Source organism: Borostomias antarcticus, assembly GCF_949987555.1.
Source record: "Borostomias antarcticus genome assembly, chromosome: 18".
Taxonomy (NCBI): Eukaryota; Metazoa; Chordata; class Actinopteri; order Stomiiformes; family Stomiidae; genus Borostomias; species Borostomias antarcticus.
Window position 1 is genome coordinate 6,355,721 of NC_140251.1, and position 24,610 is coordinate 6,380,330.

General features: G+C 41.2%; 2 protein-coding genes across 2 annotated transcripts; both read right to left on the bottom strand.

Annotated features, from left to right (window-relative positions):
* Nucleotides 1-346: 346 nt before the first annotated feature.
* LOC311320653 (protein regulator of cytokinesis 1-like) lies at nt 347-8,302 on the bottom strand (the record flags this gene model as incomplete). The annotated part of the gene is made up of 15 exons (XM_084452457.1): nt 347-415; nt 1,145-1,312; nt 1,535-1,645; nt 1,969-2,079; nt 2,454-2,600; nt 2,693-2,788; nt 2,883-3,019; nt 3,103-3,250; nt 3,346-3,495; nt 3,584-3,754; nt 3,903-4,136; nt 4,243-4,365; nt 4,454-4,586; nt 7,376-7,431; nt 8,246-8,302. 15 exons carry the CDS (start codon nt 8,300-8,302, stop codon nt 347-349), a joined length of 1,911 nt encoding a protein of 636 aa, XP_084308583.1.
* Nucleotides 8,303-10,851: 2,549 nt separating this feature from the next.
* spi1a (Spi-1 proto-oncogene a) lies at nt 10,852-23,795 on the bottom strand (the record flags this gene model as incomplete). The annotated part of the gene is made up of 6 exons (XM_084452458.1): nt 10,852-11,251; nt 11,342-11,510; nt 12,395-12,582; nt 12,672-12,765; nt 23,176-23,461; nt 23,791-23,795. 6 exons carry the CDS (start codon nt 23,793-23,795, stop codon nt 10,932-10,934), a joined length of 1,062 nt encoding a protein of 353 aa, XP_084308584.1. The 3' UTR covers nt 10,852-10,931.
* Nucleotides 23,796-24,610: the final 815 nt, after the last annotated feature.

The following is a 24,610-nucleotide window of genomic DNA, read 5'->3' on the forward strand; positions in this document are numbered from 1 at the left end:
GTGCTCTAGCAGTCAGACATAAATCCCATGATTAACTAGCCCCCAAAGATTCTACATTGCACAAATTTGTCTAAACATCAACGATTAAATTACTAGTGTTGCAAACATGAAGTCCTTTTGTAGATCTAGTCCTTCAAAATGTAATTCAAGAGGATTGCTATATTCTTCAAAGCTCAGGCAGCTTATAAAAATCTAAAAAAATAAAATAACATAAAAATTCTGACAATGACATGTCTTTGATATGCCTTTTACATCAGTTACATTCACTTCACTCCAAAACTGACAACAGTGATAATCAGAGCACTGCTGAGCTGGATGGCTCAGAGTGCAGGTTTGACCCCCGCCATCAGATATGAGTGACAGTGGAGTTAAGGTGTCCCGTCTTCACGTTAAATGAGGCCTTTGAGAGGTCCCTCTGTTGAGGGAGAAGAGAGAGGGATTAGAATAAAGCATGCAGCATATAAACTGGACAAGCGACTCACTGAGAAACCACTCCCCTATTCATCAATCAGTTGAGAAATCAAACCCTTTCACTTCCCATAAAGTAATAAAAACCCAAACCCTACAACAGAACACAGAGGAGTCAGGCAAAGGTCTTTTGTTAATGGAATATTCACCACCGTTATTATTCTGTGACAAAGTAGTAGTAAAGAGGAAAAAACTGAAGTGAACCCCCCCCCCCACCCCCCCGATATTCCAGCATCACACACCTCAAGTCAAAGACGTGTTAGAAAAGCACATTAACACAGCTGCATAGGGCTCAGTCTGTACTCCATGAGACAAAGCTGAAAAGTATGCATACCTTGGGTAAGTAGGACAATTTTGGTTAGCCCGGTGAGCCTCAATGTTATGGGGTTACTGTAGATACATTTAAATACAGACCTTGTAATGACGGTAGATTCAATGTTGTTAAAGTCATTCTAAAATGGAAGGCGCAGTTAGTTATACCCAGATAGAAACATGGTCATTGTGTTGACATTATAATGATGAAATTAACTGCCCAGTTACAGAGTAAAGCAGGTAAAAAGCTTAGCAACCAACTGCTTCTCGCCATATGAACAACAGGGTCACAATCTTTGACTGGAATGTGTGTTGCTGGTTTATCATTGGTAGGCATCTTTTTTTTTTTTTATGGAAAAATTACCGCAAATTCCGAATAGGTGCTGGCAACAGAGGTGATGCTGATGTTAGGGTGTGGACTAGCCTGGAGTCGCACACCAGTCAGAGCGGTTCCACCGAGATGGGAGATGTTCTCTTTGTTCCTTTCCAGAGTACGAGGAGTCCTCCCACGTCCAGGAGTGCGCAGCCCGAGACCAAGCTACGATGGAACAAGCTAGCGTTAAAAAAGAGCTTCCTGAAACTGTGTGAACATGGCGTCATACATGGAGGGAAGCTGAGTGCACTAACCCTGCTGTCTGACAGAGGAGGCCTGAGGATTAAGTGTACTAACCCTGCTGGCTAATAGAGGAGGCCTGATGATTGAGTGTACTAACCCTGCTGGCTAACAGGGGGATTGAGGATTGAGTGTACTAACCCTGCTGGCTGAGAGAGGAGGCCTGATTGGAGAGTGGCAGATGGTTCCTCCAAACGCAGAGCGGATGGTGCTGTTGGGTGTGGAGCTGGTGGTGCTGGAGGTGGTGTTGAGCTGTGGAAATCAAAAGAAAGACCAAAACACTCATGAAAATGTGCTACTGTGGATTTTTATGACAATATCAATTCAAGAGGCTTGAATGCATGAGTGTCATGATCAAATAGTATAATAATAATTTTATTTATAGAGCACTTTTCATCTCAAAGTGATCATGAAACAATCACAAAGTCATCAAGAAAACAAACAAGCAGAATAATAACAGACACTAATATATAAAATATACACACATTACATGCAAAAAGCTTTTCTAAATAAGTACTAAAGTAACAGTAAATAAGTAATAAATGTCAAGTTACTAAATAAGTAAACAATATTACCTTTCTAGTTTTGCCAGGTGTGGGGGTTCCTGCAAGACGTCTTTTGGACGGTGTCCTCACAGCAGTTCCATACAGCATGTCCACCTCTGTCTGTTTGTTTTTCTTCAGTAGCTATTTCACAGATCAAGGATCTAATTAGTAATGGTAAATGGACAGCATTTATTTTGTGCTTTTATCCAAAACGCTTCACCAATGGCCTCTCATTCACCCATTCACACACACGTTCACACCCCCAATTGCGGCAGCTGCCATTCAAGGTGCCAGCCAGCTCATTGGGAGCAATTTGGGGTTCAGTGTCTCGCCCAAAGACACGGGTTCAGTGTCTCGCCCAAGGACACTTCGATACGTGGACAGGAGGAGCCGGGATTCGAACCGCCGACCCGGCGAACAGTGGACGACACGCTCTACCTCCTGAGCCATAGCCGCCCTCGTCTAGTCTGCTTCATCAAAAGAACAGTAGTCCACCACCAAGAAGACAGGCTTACCCGTTCCTGTTTCTCCTGCTCCTTCTCCATATGCCGCGAATCCCATTGCTCCTGCACGTACTCAAGAAACTTGCGTCCATTGACCAGAAACTCCCTGCTCTGCTCCTCCTCCCACAGGTCAATCTGGGCCTTCAGGGTCTTCTCCATCTGAACAGACATGTCCGAAATGATTACCTGAATGCTCAAGGGCCACAAAGAAAACATCCATCATTCTTGCAATAGCGGCAGCATTTCCTTACCTTTGGCAGACTTTTTTGCAGGTCCGCCCTCTGTTTCTCCTCTTTGAGAAGATTTCCTCCACGGTTATTAAACCTTGACGGATCTGTTGCCTTTTTCTGTGGAGAGTTCATAACATATGTCACAATGGAATCATAAACATTACAGACACTGATCCCGGATCACCAAACAAAACAACTGCCTTCGGCTCACCTCCAGTTCCAAGAACAGTGTCCAGCTCTCTTGCCACCTTGTGACTCCTTCAAAGAGCTCCTGGTGATCCTCGTAGTGTTTCTTCAGATGCAAGACCTCCGTCTCATGCAGATTCAGAAGCTCCTCTGTCAGATTATCTGTGTGCAGAGACGTAGACGTTGAGGAACGCTTCTCTCTATAACATACAGATTCAAATCCCACAAACAGACAATTCATTTACCGTCATAATAAGGCAGGAAAGATTGTCTTTGCTCCAGGCTATAGTAGCACCTCTCCCAGAACAAGGCCACCTCTGCTCTGATGCCATCAATGACACTCTGCATGTTCTGGATCTTGAGTTCATCCAGACGTTCCACCTCAGCTTGCAGCTGGAAGGAAAGACCATGACAAAAGAAACCCATTCAATTACATGGATTCCTTTAAAAGGTGCAACAGATAAGAGATAAATGTAATGTCTTCTTACAGCCTCCATGTTTGTTTTCTTTGACATGACCATATGGTCAGCGAGGGCCTCCCTCTCCTCCTGGGGAATCTGCAGTCTCTCCCACAGCTCCTGGATCTTACTGCGGTAGTCGGAGCATCGCATCTCATTCTCAGCTTTGCGCTCCTCTAACTGAAAATGAACACACACACACACGCACATCAGATGTTGTACACAAGTTTGCTGGGGTAAAAGAAGCGTTTCTGTCAGCAATCCTCACCTGACTGAGCAGCAGTCTGAGGGCTGCAATGTTGTCTTTAGACAGGCAGAAAGACTCCTCATCCTCACACACCACTTCCCGCTCAAAGCTGGTGTCTGGCAGCTGATCCAGGTCCTCCATGTTCAGGATGATCTGCCTCTTGAGACCCACAAACTCCTCATGACGGTGCGCCTGAAATGGCAAATAGAAAACATTATGTCAAGCATGTCAATATATGCATGCCGTCTTGTCTGTCATCCCTCAGTGGAGAGTTAACTAGTAAAAAAAAATAGCTGATGGACCCCAGAAAAAGGCCAACACAAATGATCAAGTTAGGCACCTTCTCTTTGGTGAGGCTGTCCAGGTAGGAGCGGTAACTGTCCAGTTGCTCCAGAGATGGGACCAAGTCCATATCGATACAGTAGGGCGTTGAACACATGATATCACACAACTCCTGGTCCTGCTTCCAAAAGGCTTTCAATTCCTGCATTCTCTGGTTCTTCTGTTTCATCAAGATCTCCAACCGTGTCCGTATATCCTTCTCCAACTGCAACATTGTACTGGCCTCCTCCTCCTAAATACACACCAATGTTTATAAAAAAAAATAAGGCATGGGAAATAGAGAACATAAACAACTTACCCATTATAGACATTAAACACATAAGATGAGGTTGTAGTACCTCAAATGGGGATAGTTGGAGTTCACTGCATAAGTTGTGAAGCTCTTTTCGACAAGACTCTATGCTGCTCATCAGTCGCTTCCTCAGGCTCTCCTCCTCTGCTATCATCATATCCAGCAAGCCCTGTTGGTAAGCATACACAGTAGTCTGACAGAGTCCATCAAGTAAGGTTAGTTAAAACTACAATGTGTTTATTCCAAGTGGAACTCACTTTGATATGCTTTTTGACTACATCAGTCCTCTGTAGTCGCTGGTCCTCTGGAATGCCAATTTCTTCCCAAATGTCCTTTAGTCGACCCAGTGCTCTATTTAAACACGCCACAGACTCTGCAGCATGGACTTCACTGACCAAAACAAATCACACAGAATTATGGTTCAGTTAGCACTAGACAACGTTAGTTGGTTAATAAAAGAAGCAACATTTACATAGTTGGTTATTAAACTAACGTTAGCTAGCTATTTACTCGTACCAAGTACAGCCGGCTACTAGTTAGCTACATATGAAGCTGTAACGTTAGTTTTTACTGTTGTGCTGGTTCAGGGCGTTAGAGAGAGTTCTCCCTTACGTGGACATGTGCTATTTAAGTGCAAAAATGCTTTTTATTCAAACGATGGGGGAGAAAGGGCTTTCATCGTTCGAAAACCTCGATGAGTAAAGAAAATAGTATCTGCAGCAAGATACAGCAGACTGAGTGAAAAAGGCTAGAGTTCCTGAAAGGCAGAGAACGCCCTGGACCAGAGCTAAAGTTATGCTTGATCAAGTTAAACTGGTTAGGCAACCAGTTCAATTCAACTAAAACATAGCTAGGTAGCTACGGTAGCCAGCTAATGCTAACTGGCAAGCCAGATAGGGGGAATAGCCTAGCTAACGCCAGATAAACAATTATGATTGCGAATTGGTCCGTTTAAAGTTCATTAATGGCAGAGGAAAAATAGTAATTAACCGAGCAAAGCAAACACAAACGGACCAGCAAACTTTAACTAACACACACGTTAGATAGCTAGCTAGCATTATATCGGGTTAGACATCGCACTACAGCTTCCACTTAGCAGCAAGCGGCTAGCACGGCACTCGGAAGTAAATCTTTTTTTGTTTTATTTACCTCCTCCTCATGGTTAAAGTTACGGTCCAGAAAGTACTTGATGGTTCACAAACCTAACGTTAGCTAGTAGCCTGTTGAAACCCTTTACTGTAGAACGTAGCGTTAGCTAACAGCTATCTGACTGAGGGCCGCTCATAGATGTATCAATATAATAGACTCCGCTTCACCTTTCAAATTCTGCACCAAAACACAGATCCACCTCTCATTGGCCGATGACAGGGTGCGTCCTATTATTGGTTCTGTGGACCTCCACGGCGATGACGCGTTGGTAGGCCGCGCCCACAAGTTGAGGAGCCTCGGAGCCTTCGCTGTGCTTGCTTTTTGGGGGGGATTTCATAATATTTCTGATTTGATGAGGTTATTGTCGACATATTTTGCTGTCACTCACTGTTATCAAACGACTGCGTGATAAACATTGTCCTGCAAAAACGGGATGTTAGCTGGCTGGCAACCTGTTTTTACATGCTTGCATATATGACATTTTATGACGTGTTTCTTCATTTTGTCTTGATGCTTTTAATGTTCTATTAATAAATCCATGTTTTAATGCCTCCGGTGAAGTAGGCTACTTTGAATTGCCTTGTTGCCGAACTGTGCTATAGCCTACAAATGACTCTAAAGCTTGAGGTAGCCTAGCCTACTTCTTTCAGCCGCAGAGTTTAAATCCATGGCTCTTGACATGTGTAGCCTACTTCAACCTGTTTTTAATTATTATTACTATTACTATTATTATTGTATTTGTTCTGTTGTTATTTGTGTACTGTATTTGTGTGAACTCGTCAACACTGTAAATGAGGAAAACCTCAGTACTTTACGAGTATAAATAAAGGTTTGAAATGAAATACAAATAAACTTGCCTTGCCTTGCCAGCTAGCATTTAGTGGTGCACACAACGGTGTCAATGAGCATACAGATGTTTGTTGACAATAATGATCCTTGACACCACAAAATCAGAAAGTATTAAAACACCCAAAAATCGACCAAAGCAATTTTTTGGAAGACGCAAAAAAGACGCATTCAATGGGGATGAAGGGCAAATGATGGGGCATTAGCACTGGCTGTAGGCCACATGCAACAACATAACGGAAAATGAATTATTTTTATGGTCAAAATCAATGTGTGGGCACTTTTCATATTAGAAAAGTTTTTTTAAACAGGAAATAGTGCTATGGAATTAGCCACTCGCAATTGGCCAAACATGATTAAGGCCTGACCATGGATGTATTAATAGAATAGGGCCTGACATGCAATTTCTTTAATCATTATTTGACTTGATCAGCATGATGAAGTGGAGGCAGGGTGATCGTGATAACAATTAATTTAGCTAAAGAAAATAATTGCTGATAATCAATCGTCTGCTCGGAAAAAGTGAAACTCATTGGCTAATTAGCCGAAGAACATTGAATGGTCGCCTATCAGTTCAGGGTATCCTAAACCTACTCCTAATCCTAAATAAGAACGTGGCCATTGTCATTTCATTGTCATGGTAACACCAACACTGCCTGCTGGACACACGTTTGTCTTTGACTGAAACTGGCTGCCTTTAAGGAGACTGGTTTTGATCTTCTATTCCAATGTTACAACGCCTTTACACATGTTTATTCTTTCTCCAGTGATACAGAAAGACAACACAAACCAGGCCAGATCCAGCCTGGCTTAATATGTGCGTGGCTGGCTTGTTTCTGTTCAGGACTGGTAGGACGGAAGCTAGTCATGCCACTGAAATAGCTGTGAATTGAAATTACATGAAATAATGTCTGATCATAAATTATGATACGTCTTGTCGCCTGGACACATCAATTCCAATGCTTCCAATGCTAATCCAGCACAATAAGAGCGGGATAGCCAGTTAGCTCATGAGCTCACAACAACTAGCAGCAGCTTCCATAACATTAATGGTAGCGGTTAGTGGCTAAAGCAGTTACACTGATGATTCTTGTAACTTTAGCTATTTTGCTGCAATTGGTTTAACTTCGGTTTCTGGACAAAGGTAAGGATAAACCCAGATAACACAAGGCTAGCGGACCTACAGCGGGTCCCCGATGGACCAGCTGGTGGACCTCCGTCCGAATCCGCTGGCAGGTTCCTGGCCATTTGCACATTGAATGTTAAGTGGAACTCTGGCAGATTATAAGCGTCAGGGACAGCGGCCCGCTAGTAATCCGAAATGCTCCCGCTATTGCTCCACCACAATTCCACCTGTAGTTTATTGTCTATATCCTAGGCCCATTGGCACTAGGCTTATGGATTTCTATTCCTACTTACATTTTTTGGGTAAACCTTCCTTTCATAGCCTACTAAACATTTACCTGGTAAATACATTCAAAGTATAGCCTAATATATAATCGGTAATTACTGAGACACCTATACTGTAGGCATAATTTCAAAACAGGAGTATTTCAAATGTTCAATTACTGCACATTAATTCAATAATTGACATAGCACCACCAGGTAACCACATTTTTACATAACTTCTATAACATCCAGTGACAAACACAAATGACAAATCACAATGCTCATATTTATTAATTATATGAATTATAACTGGATCCACTCAGGAATCTGGGAGTGAGACCAAGAACAGGAGGAGCAGAAAACAAAACACAGAGTTGCATACACAGAGAAACATAACAGTAAGCACAAGTCTAGTATATCAATGGGACTTGTAATTGGTCACTTAATTGGTCACCCAGTTTCTGCAATCAGTTTGACACCGTTAATTCATCTTCCTTAAAAAAAACTAAAAAAAACTTGCAGACTTGTTTTACATCACAGTCAGCCAAGTGTCTGGGGCCTTGGAACCAGGTGTTCCTAAGGAGTTCAGTATATTGAGTTGCTGTGGGGCTATGAGTGATTCTGCTAGCCTCTTGCTGCCTGCAGCCACCCTCCCTGTCTGTCACCCCCTTCAGGTACTTGGTAGCCTCCTGCTGCAGTGCCTCCTCAGTGGTTCCCCTCATGACTGGGTTTTTCCATGTAGCCCATAAGAGGGATAAAGCAGATATTAGCTCAGACACATTTCTGCTTTATTGGCACAGTGACAGTAGAAAAGGACAGGAAAGTTTGGAGAGGAGGGGACTGACACGTTCATGCTCCGAGGTAATCATTAATTCGGGGAATGCTTTAAATTCTAAACATTATTTACAACAGACTATTACATTATACCAGGAATTCTCAAACTTTTGTAAGGCCCACTTCTGATTGTTAAAATTCTGAGGACCTAATTGAAGCAGATCCTGATCCACCCCTTTGTGAATTTTTCCCAGTTTACTCCATTATCTAGACATTGAAAGAGAAACCAACACTACCTCTGCACTTGTTTTATTCCAGATCACAGGAACATAGTGGTCGATGATCATCCCAGACAGGAATGAAGGTCACATGTGGGAAAAGACAAAAGACACAACCCATGCATTATCAATTTTGTTAGACTCACTGACATGAAAAGTAGACACTACCATTGCTTCAAAATATGTAAACCGTATAAACTTGTAATCATGATCATGATGCTGAGCACAGTTTCTTAAGTGAGAGGAGAGCATACTTGCGCTCGTTGCACGCAAGCCTTCCTCAGTATTGTGACAATATTACTACATTTTAAACCCTTTATAAGCATTATTTGACCTTTCAATTCTCTTCATTTACATAAACAGACAGTGAGTGTGTGGTCTCTGAAATAATAAAGAAATATAATATATAACTAACAGAAATACTTACACAAATAACTAAATAACCTAACTCAAATGATCATTGAATTGCTGAAACTGAACAAGGAACATCTATCTAAGCCTGTTGCTGCCCTCCTGTGGCTGAAAACGGTAACTGCAGTCTATCACTGGTAATACACATTGTAGCCAACTAACAAGAACGTGGACAAAATCAAAATCATACTTGGACAACAGAACGTAATGAACATAAAAATCAAATAAGGTACAGTTACTCTTAGCTACCAATAGCCTATAACCAGATATTACATGATAATAGTATGAAGAAGCTCTCAAAATCCCTACCGAAGCCGCGGGCGGCTGTAGCTCAGTTGGTAGAGTGGGTCGTTCAATGATAGAAGGGTCAGTGGTTGTATCCCAGCTCCGACTGTCCGCATGTCGAAGTGTCCTTGAGCAAGACACCTTACCCCAAATTGCTCCCAATGAGCAGGTTAGCACCTTGCATGACAGCTACTGCCATGTGTGTGAATGGATGAATGAGAGGCCATTGTAAAGCGCTTTGAGTGTTGCTAAGGTGGAAAAGTGCAGTCCATTTACCATAGATAGCAACATATCTACCGGGCATTTCTAAGCAATGATAAAATATTGTGGTAGAATCTCACCATTAAGGGATTGAACCAGTACACTTTCATCACCTTGTTCAAATATAATTATCCCTCACACTGTTATCCATTTCTATATTAATAAAAGACTAACAACTAAAGAGCTACAACACAGTAGCTGGCGACTAGGCTAACGTTACGTTATATTTGTATACAGCTTTTGAACCCGAATTTACCTGACCTGTCCGGGGCGTCGTGTTGAGCTGGTCGTCAATGACTAGGTTGTTCAAGACTACCCTCCAGTGACGGTTGCAAGTGGAATTTTGACGGTATCCCAACCGAGTTCCTCCATGGGAAAAGGGACAGGGGAGGGCGTGCCATGCAAGCGGAATTCCGACGGGATCCCAACAGAGGTCCACATGAGTTTTACCATAAGAAAAGCTACAGGGCAGGGCGTCAGCGCGTGCGAAAGGAAATTCTCCAGCTGTTTAACAACGGTGCCCCTCTAGACACCCCCCAGTAGAAACACTCCAGCGGATTGTCGCTCTGATTCCGATGGAGGACCGATATGTGCTATCTGGGAAAAGGTTGGAGTGAAAGGATGAACGTGTGGAGGTTTAGGGTATAGTGCCATGAAATCATCCCCATCGGGTCTCCCGGGTGTGAGTCCAATACTTTAACTGCTACTCTACTTGTGCAGTGGAGATCGACGGGTTGATTTTGGTGTCCTTTATTTTGGTGTGCTGGGACTACTGCCTCTTGTGGTGGCAACAGAGAAATGCAGGTCAACATTGAGTGGAGTAAGGGAGAGAGGGAGGGCGGGAGGGAGTGACAACCCGACAAACGCTATCTATGGTGCTGGCTTACAGCCTTGCACAAAAATACTACACCAACTGTTGCCCCAGTAGTCTACTGGTCATTCTAGACAACATGTAGACTACACAGTGATCATGGTTAAAGTGACTGTAAAGTGCAGAGATTTTTAAACAGGGGCTAATGACGTCATGGAGCCTTATGGTGAGCACACATTGTGATAGTTGAAAATTAGGGTCTTGAGAAATGGTCTAAACAGCAAAATGAACTAGGTTTTATAGTTCTGAATGTTTATTTCCTCTCAGAATAATGTGGGTGCTTAATGAGACACTAAACGTTGATGTCATATATGTATTTTTACTATTTTGAACCAAGTTTAATGTTACAAACATATTCAAGCAAAATAAATAGAAATATTCAGTCCTCATTAAGAACATGGCATGGACACATTCTCTTGATTAATCTGTGTGAATAACTTGAAGTGAACTGAATGATTGATAGCGCACTGATCAGTGGTGAGGGAATTGTCTCCCCTCTGTATAAAGTTTCCTGAGTAGCTCCCCGCTGAACTGGTATGTCAGTTTCTTCTTCACCTTTTTGATCTCTCCTGTCTTGCCGTAGTTCCGCAGGGCTCTAGCCATCTTCTGATAGGTCATTCGTTTGCGGTTCCCTTTCTGGAGCCCCCAGCGACTGGCCAGTGTTTCCTTGTGTTTAGAGGAGAACTGGAAGACGCCTTTGTCTTTGTCCACCCACCAGATGCTGTCCCTCAGGTCCCCATTCCTCAGCAGGTCCAGGAGGAACTGGTACAAGCGGATCTTCCTCTTGTTGCCTGGGTGTAAAGAAATATCTTTTGAAATCCATAATGTCGAAAATCTATATCCGAATCACCACAAGCCTTACAGTATGTGACTGCACTCACCGGAGTCTCCACGCGAGGACAGTTTGAGTTGGCCTGGAAATTCGTCCTCTCCTTCTGACACCTCCAGGGGAGGACTGTGGCCCCCTCGGTCCTCCTCCTCAGAGCAATAATGGGCTGGGGACCCAGTGGGCTGGTACTGGTAACACAGGGTACGGCTGTAGTATGGTATCTGTGATAGGTAGATGGAGGAGAGCAGCATTGCATACTGTAGCTCAGTTTTTTCCCAAGAAGGCCTATATTCATTGGTTGAAGAGGGGATTGGTCTTTCCGATCACATGCGCCTGCTGTCAGAAAAGTGGCTTTGTGGAAAAGCCTGATAGTAAGCACATATGTGAGGAAATTACTAACATATCCTTTAACTTAAAGAGGAAGTAGTTATGTTTCGATCAAAAAGAACCTAACTTTATACAAACAATGAAATCATAAGAGAGTCTGGGGCAGCAGAGACTGAGTAGGGCCTGTCAGAAATGTCATGTGACCTTGATGACTGAACACAAAGAAAATAACCGTAAAAGTCCCAGCACAGTCCAAAGTTCATCTATCAGTTTTTTTGTGTCCATGTCCTATGCACAGCCATGTCAATTCCTCCCAAAGTTCTGGCAATGGAATAAATATAACAACCGCACACTAAAAAAAATCTTCAGACTGACTTCTTCTTTTAATATTTAAAAAAAAATATTTTGAGCAAGTTAACATAGTAGAGCAAACATTTTCTTTATGCTTAAACCCCTTGAGGCTGTCTTGTTGAAGGGGCCACTATGTGTCTCAATTAGTTATATGAAGTGCATTTTGAATCGGTTGGTGATTCTGCACTTTTTTGCCCTATCCTTGCAAGAAGCCGCGGCCAAATGTGTCTTCACTCACACAGGAAAGCACTGGTTGAGCAATCCTCTGTCTGCAGATAACTGTGAACATCCTTTATTTTTTTTCAATAGGCTATGTCCCTAAAAATCTTTATACAGAGAGGCTGCCAGGGTAAACATACCACTTCAGTCAGAGTATGTGTAAATCATTTATAAATTGACTCTTAAAAGACTCATAAGCAAGACTTACTTGGGGTGAAATTGCGAGGCCACCAAGCCCTGGGTCTAGGGGAAGGGTTAGAGGCTCAGGATCCCCATAGCGATACGGATGAAGAAGTTGTTGAGATGGAACACTCTGCAGCTCTGTTAAGTGATTTCCCTGAGGTTGTTCAAACTCTGTCTGCTGGCTGTGCTCAGCATGGTAATCCCATCCATGTTCTGAACAAGAAGAGAGTAGCGTTAGGGTTCAGACAAACATGTCAGATTCAACTGATTTCAGAGTCATGTTGTGGCCGGTCACAACTCACCTTCATGAATCCCCCCAACAGCAGTGACATATGAGTATAGCTCTACAGGAGGTCTATAGATTTCTGATTCATATGGGATTATTTCCTCTGATGCCTTGGAAAAAAGTGAAGTTAATTAAAGCCAAAGATTGATCATAGATGGATTTGTTTCGCTGCATTGCCATGGCATCAGTTATACATATAAATACAGATATTTTCAACTTATCACTCAATGACATTTTCAGAATAAGAGATAAATAATCACTACAGACTATACTTACTGATGAAATGACATAGCCCTCCATCATATGAGTATCCTTTACTGTTCCTTAAGAAAAATGTGTAAATCTGGAATTAATTTTCCGGTATCTAAAGTTTCACTCATCACTCGACTGTGAACAGCAAGAGTTGTGTTCACATTGTACACAACAATTTTTGCCAACTAGTTGTCACCTTGGAAGTTCCTGATGGTTGGTGATTTGTCAAGCGAAGTGTCATAGCACATTAGCCAATCATATCAAGTTCACTGTGCTGACTGTCTCCTTTGTATTCATTTTTAAAATGGTTTTGTATTAATTTCAAATTATTCATTTCTATTAATTTTAGGATTTTCTAATAGTGTAAATACAATACAATACAAAACAATACACAAAGAATGTGTAATTTACTAAATACATCCTAAATATTTTGTACACAAAAAGTTTATGACAGTTTTCCTTAATGATCTTTTAGCTTTTAAAATGTTTTTGTATGCAGAGCTAAAACAGTTAGGCACATTGTATTGTTTTATTAGCAGCAACAAAGTTACACAAATGTTGAGCATTTGCTTAGACACACAAGGCTCTATTGTTCAAGAGTATAGAAGAGAAGTCCTAAACCAAAGCTGAAGTTTGGACAGTGGCTTGTTCCCCTTTTCATTGAGAGTGCAGCACGATATGATTCATTTAAGGAAGTGTTGAATTCTACTTGAAATGTTATTGGCATTCACACTATTAAAATCTGGACACGATGATGGTGTCAGCAGTCATCACACATGTGATTTAATAAAAACAATACATACTTAATTTTTCAATTATTTTCTTCAGTATGTACACACACGCACACACACACACACACACACACACACACACACACACACACTCTCTCTCTCTCTCTCTCTCTCTCTCTCTCACACACACACACACACACACACACACACACACACACACACACACACACACACACACAAACACACACACACACACAAACAAACACATATAGTCTAGCTTAAAGGAGGAACTATGAAAAAGTAGATTCAGTTCCCTTCAAGAAACATGTGAATGACAAAATAACAGTAACGACCGACACAGTCGTGAGAAAACCTGGACGTCTCAGCCACTGTGTGTGTACAGTGAATACTATCATGCACTTAAGACAATGGTCTGACAATGGGTGATGGATAGTTGGAGTTGGAGAAGTTGACGATTTTCACTGGTGGCCAAATATCCTTTGGTGTAATGAAAGTAGTGAGAAACTAGTCTTGGTCCAGGTCTCCATTGGAAAAGGGATGTAGATAATCTGTACAGATATAGAATGAATTGATAGATAGATAGATACTAGAAATGGTCCTCAGAGAGCACAGATCTCCGCCCCTGAATGCATTTCGTGGCTCTGTGCGCACCAAAATTGAATGGGTTTTAAATTGGCACGGTTCCCTCCACCCCTCCACTGAGTTTCATGAAAAGCATGATTTGTCATGTTGTTTAAATTATGTGACCGAATGGACAATTTTATTTTTTAGGCAGGTAAACATGACCTTTGTGCAAGTACATTAGAGTAATAAATCCATGTTCCATCCATGATTAAATCCTCAAGTTTCATAATTAAGCAATAAGACACAAGAGGGAGTGCTTTCCCGTGGTGTATTGGCACGGCTGTGGTTCGGTCGCAGGCACGACGCGAAGCGGAGGAAAATTGGTCCAGTAGTTTTTGCGTAATCCTGGTTCAAAAAATGAATGGAGGTGAATGGGCGGCTGTGTTTGGGCGGCCCGTGGACCCGACTCGTGCTTCGGATCCGCCCCAAAATTTAATGGCTCCTAAAGATGCACTGTAGTGCACTTTAAAAAAAACAAAAATATAGAGGGCAGTTTGGTATAAGACAGAGCCTGCTCGTGACCGGTGTTATGGATTGCTGTTTCTACTACCCATATGAATGATGAATGTAGGCCTGTAAGATAATTATAGCTGAAGCTATTTTTCAAGTTAAAAAGTCAGCTAGACTTGTCACCAGTTAACGTTACTCTATCAAGTCCAAATTTGAGGTCAAGACTGCCCAACACAGTGAGTAGGCTACTTTACCACGACTTCACCAATCGCACACCAGCAGCTGTCTCTTCTCACATTGTCCTTATAGTATTTGGACTGGGGATCATAGTTCATCGGATATTTCTGCACTTCAACAATTCATTTCTCTTCCATTTTGGTAAATGGACTGCACTTATATAGCGCTTTTATCCAAAGTGCTTTACAATGGCCTCTCATTCACCCATTCACACACACATTCACACACCAATGGCGGCAGACCATGCAAGGTCCTAGCCAGCTCATTGGGAGCAAGCTGGGGTTCAGTGTCTCGCCCAAGGGCACATTGACATGTGGACAGGAGGAGGCGGGATTCGAACCGCCGACCCTATGATCATTGAATAACCCACTATATCACTGAGCCACAGCCAGTTAGTTACAGTAGTTAATAGCCTAGCTATAGCCTACGTTTTGACGTTAGAGCTGGGTAGCCTAAAATAACCGTTTAAATAATAAGAAGCTTGAAAGGCTTCCCGAGAGATTATGTTCAAACACAGTGCTGAATATCTAAATTAAATATCCTCCTGGATCTGTAGTGCTAGCCTACATGATAATAGGCTACTTCAAGGAACAAGATATGCTAGTTCGATGTACATTTTAGCAAAACAAACAACACACGGAACATGAGAAGGACGTGGAAGAGATGTGAATATCCTAAAATATTTAACTTTTAGTTATTATCTTACTTTTATATAGCACTAGATTTAATAGACAGGTATTTCAGTACAGGAAATCCCATGCATTAATCCAAGTTTAGTTTGGATTGCCACATGTGTCGGCTGCCACATTCCATAAAAATAGAGCCAAGTGGCAATCAATCCCGGGGCGACATTGTCGGCTGCTGCTGGCGGAATGACGCCAGTGTGCGGACTTTCATAGGAAACAATGGGAGCTATATAATTGCAACATTGTTTCGTGGCGTTGTGGTACTTTTGGTTGCGGTTTGTGGGGGTTTTAGGTGGACCATGCTACCTACACTCTTCCACCGAGTTTCGTGAAAATCGGTAGTTGTTTTTGCATAATCCTGCTAACAGACAAGCACACACACACACACACACATACACATACACACACACAAACGCCACCGAAAACATTACCTCTCACTCTGCGCTGTCAGAGGCAATAATCCCCCTATAGGGGGAAATTTGGCATGGTTGGAAAATGTATCAGTACAGTGCAGAGTAGTAAGCATAAAAAAGAGGAAGAACAGGGACTAAATGCATCCATATGTACAGCATGTGTGCAGTATAGAATATAATTCACCTTATTCACCTCAGGTCAGTCTGATGTAATTGGGGGTGCGGATGCAGAAGTGCCCGTTGACTTCAATGTTAAAAGTTCACTGTAAAAACACCACTTCAAGAACCAAAATAGTCAAAATAACAGGCTGAATACACTATCGGGGTTACAAACTCATCATTACCAGACTCCGATTGTTTTTCACTGCCGTTGTTTTCGCGTTTGGAAATACATGGGAGTGAATGCAACTATGGCTCATTCATCTCCATGTATTTCCAAACGCGAAAACAATGGCAGTGAAAAACAATCAGAGTCTGGTAGAGTTATTTTGACTATTTTGGTTCTTGAAGTGGTGTTTTTACAGTGAACTTTTAACATTGAAGTCAACGGGCACTTTCGCATCCGCACCCCCAATTACGTCAGACTGACCAATATGGCTGCCAGGTGAATAAGGCGAATAGAATAAGTATAAGTATGTACATACATACAGTATCCACCCAGTCTGTATAAATATACATATATACACATACATACATCCAGGCTGTATAGATATGTGTAGTAATACACATATATACATACATACATGCACACCTCCACAACACTTGGAACGCTCAGGCACTCTTCAGTCTGATGGCCGCTGGCACAAAGGAATGCCTGAACCGCTCCAAATTGCACCTGGGTGGGATGAGCCTGTTTAGACAATAAGGTAGGAGGCTGTAAAGTAGATAGACAGATTATTGATATGGCCTTGATTATACTGAAGAAAATAGATCCAGTGTAGTAGCATAGATTTCATATAGCCTACAGTATATCACTGAATATGTGAATACTGGCAGGTTTTCCTAGGAGTATATTTCGTATCACCACAGGAAGTCAGTTAGAACGACAGTCTTGCACAACAGCAAAAAGAACGTCTTCACTTCAACTGTCTCAGCTAAATTAATTTAGAAGCAGTATGAAATAACAGGAAGAGAACAGAATCAGTTTCACTCAGAGACTGACTGTAACAGAACATTTGCTTCTGACTGTAACAAAACATCTGCTTCTGTAAAAAACATGGCCAACTCCTTTTCAATCTAGTAGAAGACTTTAGGCTTCCATTTAGAAGTAGTAGTAGTAGTAGTAGTAGTAGTAGTAGTAGTAGTAGTAGTAGTAGTGTAGTAGCAGTAATAGTAGTAGTAGTCATAGTAGTAGTAATAATAGTAGTAGTAGTAGAAGTTGTAGTAGTCATAGTAGTAGTAGTAGTAGTAGTAGTAGTAGTAGTAGTAGTAGTAGTAGTAGTAGTAGTGGTGGTACAGTAGTAGTAGTAGTAGTAGTAGTAGTAGTAGTAGTAGTAGTAGTAAAAGTAGTAATAGTAGTAGAAGTAGTAATAGTAGTAATAGTAGAAGTAGTAGTAGTAGTAGTAGTATAGTAGTAGAAGTAGTAGTAGTAGTAGTAGTAGTAGTAGTAGTAGTAGGAGTAGTAGTAATAATAGTAGTAGTAGTAGTAGTAGAAGTAGTAGTCATAGTAGTAGTAATATTAGTACTGTAGTAGTAGTAGTAGTAGTAGTAGTGGTGGTAGTGGTAGTAGTAGTAGTAGTAGTAGTAGTAGTAGTAGTAGTAGTAGTAGTAGTAGTAGTAGTAAAAGTAGTAATAGTAGTAGAAGTAGTCATAGTAGTAATAGTAGTAGTAGTAGTAGTAGTATAGTAGTAGAAGTAGTAGTAGTAGTAGTAGTAGTAGTAGTATAGTATTATTATTATTATTACTATTATTATTATTATTATTATTAGTAGTAGTAGCAGTAGTAGTATTAGTAGTACTACTACTAGTAGTAGAGGTGGTAGTAGTAGTAGTAATAGTAGGCATAGTAGTATAGTAGTAGTAGTAAAAGTAGTAGTAGTAGTAGTAGTAGTAGTAATAATAATAGTAGTAGTAGTAGAAGTAGTTGTAGTCATAGTAGTCGTAGTAGTAGTAGTAGTAGTAGTAGTAGTAGAAGTAGTAATAGTAGTAGTAGTATGTAGTAGTAGTAGTAGTAGTAGTAGTAGTAGTAGTAGTAGTATTAGTAGTATAGTATTATTATTATTATTATTATTATTATTAGTAGTAGTAGTAGTAGTATAGTAGCAGTAATAGTAGTAGTAGTCATATTAGTAGTAGTAGTAGTAGTAGTAGTAGTAGTAGTAGTAGTAGTATAGTTGTAGTAGTAGTAATAATAGTAGTAGTAGTAGTAGTAGTAGTAGTAGTAGTAGAGGTAGTAGTCATAGTAGTAGTAATAGTAGTACTGTAGTAGTAGTAGTAGTAGTAGTAGTAGTAGTAGTGGTGGTAGTGGTAGTAGTAGTAGTAGTAGTAAAAGTAGTAATAGTAGTAGAAGTAGTAATAGTAGTAGAAGTAGTAATAGTAGTAGTAGTAGTAGTAGTAGTAGTAGTAGTAGCAGTAGTAGTATTAGTAGTAGTAGTAGTAGAGATGGTAGTAGCAGTAGTAGTAGTAGTAGTAGTAGAAAATATAAAAATAAAACATAGCTCGTTCATAGAAAACAGAGATTTTGCCTCATTGGCCCCAAGGCTATTATAGTTAGCGAAAACTAACAAAGAAAATCGAAAACTAGGTGTGAAAAAACATTTTAGGTAACTGAAATAAAAACAAAACTAGGCTTTACAAAAAAACATAACTAACTAAACAGTATTGTGTGTTTACAAAACTAGCTAAAATAAACTAAAATTATACAGAAAATGTCCTTTGTTTTAGTCTTTTTCATTTCATACATAAGCCTAGTATTTTGGGTGGATATGACAGAACAGAACATCTGCTTCTGACTGTAACAAAATTGAAATTGAGAGTTTAACATGTTTTTTGAACGATTTTTCACAGTGCCCACCCACATCCATTGTATGATCAAACAATGGTAGAGTAATTATCAGACTTTCTCAAAAGTGCTAGTTTTGTCAACGTTTTGATCTGAACCATTATATATGATCATAAGTAACCTTAAAACAAGGCTAAACATGCATTTTACTACTCCTTTAACTGAAATAAAAACAATACTAGGTTTTACAAAAAAACATAACTAACTAAAACTTTATTGTGTGTTTACAAAACTAGCGAAAATAAACTAAAAATTATACAGAAAATGTCCTTAGTTGACCACACCTAATGGGGTATGGTGTATATCAGTTCAGTCTGCTGTTTGGCATGGGGCCTGGTTGAACAGTAAGCCTTTATCTCTCGGGGCACACTTCCTGCAGAGCCCTAGCCACAGGAGTCATCCCTGTCACACAAAACCACCACAAGATAAACAGCTCTGGCCACAGCTGCCCTCTTGGTTCTAGAAACACAGCCTCATTACTCACTGACTCCTACAAAAGATGGGAGTTTTTTATGGCTTTGAACTAGTCAATAGGCTATAGTGGATGTACTGCAATAGTGGATCATTAAGCAGAACACTTGACCCGCCAATACACAGGTGCAATGGGCGACATAAGATAAGACAAGACAAGACAAGATGAACTTTAATAATCCCCGCAGGAGAAATGTGGGTGTTTCAGTTTCAGTTTCGTTTATTTGATTAAGAGGGACAATATACATTAATAAACACATGGTGTAAATGCACCCGATTTTAGCCAAAAGGCTAGTTTCCGTCTGCAGTCCCCCTGCCAGAAATTAAAAGGCCTACCCCTGGTCTGCTCGGGCCTCTGCTGCTTGACGCCATTTTCCCAAGGCTTCCTGTGCAAGTTGGATTGCCACATGTGTTGTACATTCAGCAGTGAATGTACAGCATACACGTTAGAGAGTACAGTAAGGAACATACATAATAGAGAACAAGAAAAATAGACACACAGTATGCATAAAATATGGGATACATACAATCTGTATAAATATGTGTAATAATACAAATACATACATACATACATACATACATACATACATACATACATACATACATACATACATACATACATACATACAATCTGTATACATATGTATAATAATACAAATACATACTGTACATACATACATGGATACTGTTGACTTTCGTTGTCTTTTATTATTGTCCTTATTCAGCTTTGTGTTGTGTTTTGATTTCAATAAAAGATGGCCCCCAATCTCACACAATACCACACAGTCCAGTGTCCCTTTGTTCTGATGTATTCGAAATTAATCTCTCCAACATGGGATTTGAGCGACAATCAAAAGCTGTTTTATTACAGAAGGTTATAGCATACAAAAGACGATGGCATCTAGTCTAATGTTCAGCTGACCTGTCTGTAATGGCTGTCTAACCCAAATCAAAGCATTGGTCTCGTTGCAACGTTCTTAAGTGGTTCGAGTGTCCCCCCGCCTCTTCACCGATAAAACTGGTCTGGACTGGTCGTTGTTTATGGCCTTGCAGCCAAGCCTACACCGATAGCCTCAGCGCCCAGGTCTCTCTCTCTAACCACAACAATTGCTGTTTGGCACAGAATGTACCAGCCCTAAGAATGTCATCTTTATCTCATAAGTCTATGAGATAAGTTTCTATAAGTTTTCTTATAGAAAACTCCGTCCGACAGCCACACTCAGGGGTCAATCATCATAATTAAAAACCACCTAACAAGATTAAACCAACATTTATCTGAAAAACAGCCATATTCATCAATACATACATACATACATACATACAATCTGTATAAATATGTATAATAATACAAATACATACACACATACATGCTGTACATACATACATACAGTACTGTACATGCATACAGACATGCATACATACATACATACATACATACATACATACATACATACATACATACATACATGCATGCATGCATACATACATACATGCATGCATACATACATGCATACATACATACATACATACATGCATGCATGCATACATACATACATACATACATACATACATACATACATACATACATACAGTACTTTACATGCATACAGACATGCATACATACATACATACATACATACATACATACATACATACATACATACATACATACATACATACATACATACATACATACATCATCAATTGTTCTCTTCTTGTACCTGTTTATGTTATATTTATATATTATTAAACTTATTGGTTGGTTATTCTAAGTTTCCTTTCAGTTTGTTCTCCTTGTTTGTCACAGCCTACGAGCCGGTTCGTGACATTACATACATTTAGCAGACGCTTTTATCCAAAGCGACTAACAATAATTGCATTTAACGAAGGAAAAGTCAAAGTACTACTACTTGCCAGAACTCACAAGTGCATCTTATTTCTAAAACAAGTGACTAAGAGCATAATCTAGTTCTGAAGGCAAAGTGCAAGAATAGCAATCTAGAATACAATAGGTGCTTAAGAGGGAGGATCGTTGTAGTACTTCTTGAAGAGATTAGTTTTGAGCCTGCGACGAAAGATGGGCAGCGACTCTACTGCCCTGACGTCAGTGGGCAGTTCATTCCACCACTGCGGGGCAAGGACAGAGAAGAGCAGTGACCGTGTCGGCCGACCGCAGGGGCCCCGAGGTAGCAGAGCGTAGTGGTCGGGACGGGGTGTAGGGTTTGACCATGGCCTGGAGGTAGGAGGGGACTGTTCCTCCCATTGCCCTGTAGGCTAGCTCCAGAGTTTTAAACTGGATGCGAGCCGCTACAGGGAGCCAGTGTAGGGAACGGAGAAGGGAACTTGTGTGGGAGAACTTGGGATGGTTGAACACCAGGCGAGCAGCAGCTTTCTGGACAAGTTCCAAGCGTTTAATGGCTGATGCCAGGGCCCCAGCAAGGAGGGAGTTGCAGTAGTCCAGGTGGGAGATGACCAAGACCTGGATGAGCACCTGCGCCGTTTCATCAGTGAGGAAAGGGTGAATCCTCCTGATGTTGTAGAGCATGAATCTGCAGGAGCGTGTGACGGATGTGATATGTGCGGAGAACGACAGTTTGTCATCCAGGGTCACACCCAGATTCCTTGCAGTCCTAGTCGGCGTCAACACTGTGTCTTCGATGGTGATGGCCAGGTCCCGGTGCGGGCAGAGCTTTCCCGGGAGGAACAGCAGCTCAGTCTTGTCCAGATTGAGCTTGAGGTGATGTTTCGTCATCCACTCTGAGATGTCAGCCAAGCACCCAGCTATGCATGTCTCCACTTGTGTATCAGAAGGAGGGAAAGGACAGGACCAGTTGGGTGCAACTACATACATACATACATACATACATACATACATACATACATACATACATACATACATACATACATACATACATACATACATACATACATACATACATACATACATACATACATACATACATACATACATACATACATACATACATACATACATACACACACATACAAAACTCAAGAACACTCAGGAGTACTCAGGCATTGTTATAGTCTGACGGCCACTGGGACAAAGAAACGCCTGAACCGCTCTCTTTTGCTCCTAGGTGGGATGAGCCTGTGGCTGAAGCTGCTCCCCATCTGCCACAGCTGATCATAGAGGGGATGGGAGGGGTTTTCCAGGATGGACTTCAGTTTGTCCCTCATCCTCCTCTCCACCACAGCCTCTAGACTGTCCAGTTGTTGGTCCACGACAGATTTGGCCTCCCTCACCAGCTTGCTCAGTTTGTTTGTCTCCCCAGACCTGGTGTTGCCTCCCCAGCAGGCCATGGTAAAGAACAGAACTGCTACACACATCAGAGTACCTAAGCCTCCTAAGGAAGAACAGTCTGCTCTGTCCTTTCCTGTAGAGGGCCTCAGTGTTGTCAGTCCAGTCCAGTTTGTTGTTCAGGTGCACTCCCAAGAACTTGTATGAGTCCACCATCTCTCAATTTTCTCCGCCTGGATAGTAATAGAAGTTGGGGGCCTCTTGTTCCTTCTGAAGCCCACCACCAGTTCCTTAGTCTTGCTGATGATTTTAGTTGGAGCTGGTTCTCCTCAGACAATCAAATGAATCTCCTTCTCTGTACTCCTCCTCTACGTCCTCACTGATGAAGCCCACGACAGAGGAGTCGTCCGAGATCTTCGGGAGATGGCACGTTCCAGAGTTGTGGTCGGAGGTGTAGAGGGTGAACAGGAAAGGTGACAGTACGGTTCCTTGGGGGGCGCCCGTGTTGCTTATCACCACATCAGACAGGCAGCCCTGCAGTTGGACATACTGTGGCCTGCCGGTGAGGTAGTCCGTGATCCAGGCCACCATGTCGTGGTCTACCTGCATGGCTGGGAGATTGTCTGCAACCCTGAAGGACAGGATGGTGTTGAATCCACTGGAAAAGTAAAAAAAAAACAGAACTAATGATACCCACTTGCACCCATTATAAATTTACCACTGCACAGTGACATTAATCAATAAGACACAAATAGAATATATATTTTTTTTTATAAGGTTTGCAAACCGCGAGGCAAGGTCTCGCGAGACACAGGTTTCCCGAGTATTCCAAGTAATCAGGATAATACTTAACAGATTCTGGGAACTGAAATTCCATGACATTATAGAAAGACTCACATTAATATCCATATCCTGCAGTGCAAGTGTAAAATCCTTCTCTCATGGTGTAATCATGATTGATGATATGCTGTTGAAGAGTTATCCTACCTCATCTTGGGTCAGCTTGACCTATACTGGCCATGGGATAAAACTTGTTGGAGTACACAATCCATATTAGAACAGGGAGCTTCTCTGCTTAAGCCAGAATGTCACAGTAAGTTGTTTAATGTAAGCAGCCACATGGTGAAGTATTTAGCCACAATAGCGTAAATATTTTGTCTGAATGTATCATATAACAGCTGTTATTACCCAATACTAAGAGGGCTGTTGACCTGACACCATGCCGCAGGATAATAGTACCAAATATGGCTATGAAATATGAGTCTTTGAATGTCAGGGGATTTCAGTTCCCAGAATCTGTTAAGTATTATCCTGATTACTTGGAATACTCGGGAAACCTGTGTCATTCCAAATCAGCCCATCCTCTACTGTATGTCCCGTGCTGGATGATATAAAGTGCTCTCGTTCATTGTCATTCCTTGGAGAACTCTGAGACTCTGTATTGAGCTTGTCTCCCGGTTTGCAAACCTTATAAAGGTAGAAATAAATTATATTTGTGTTTTACAGATTAATCTCACTGTACAGAGGCAAATTGATTGTTAGGATTTTGTTTAATTTCATTTAATTTCCATATTATTATGTCATTTATTCCTATAGGCATTTTACTTGATCAAGAACAATAACAAGCCTGATGTTTTGTATTTTCAAATATCAGCTCTGTCTCCATCTGCTGGTATTATATGGTCATATTCAAGCATATTACAGCATACTCTTGGGTTACAATATTGGGATTAGTGCCACAGAAAAATAGAACCAAAATATGTAGGCTACACCCCAGAATTCGATCCATACGACACACTGGTCAGCG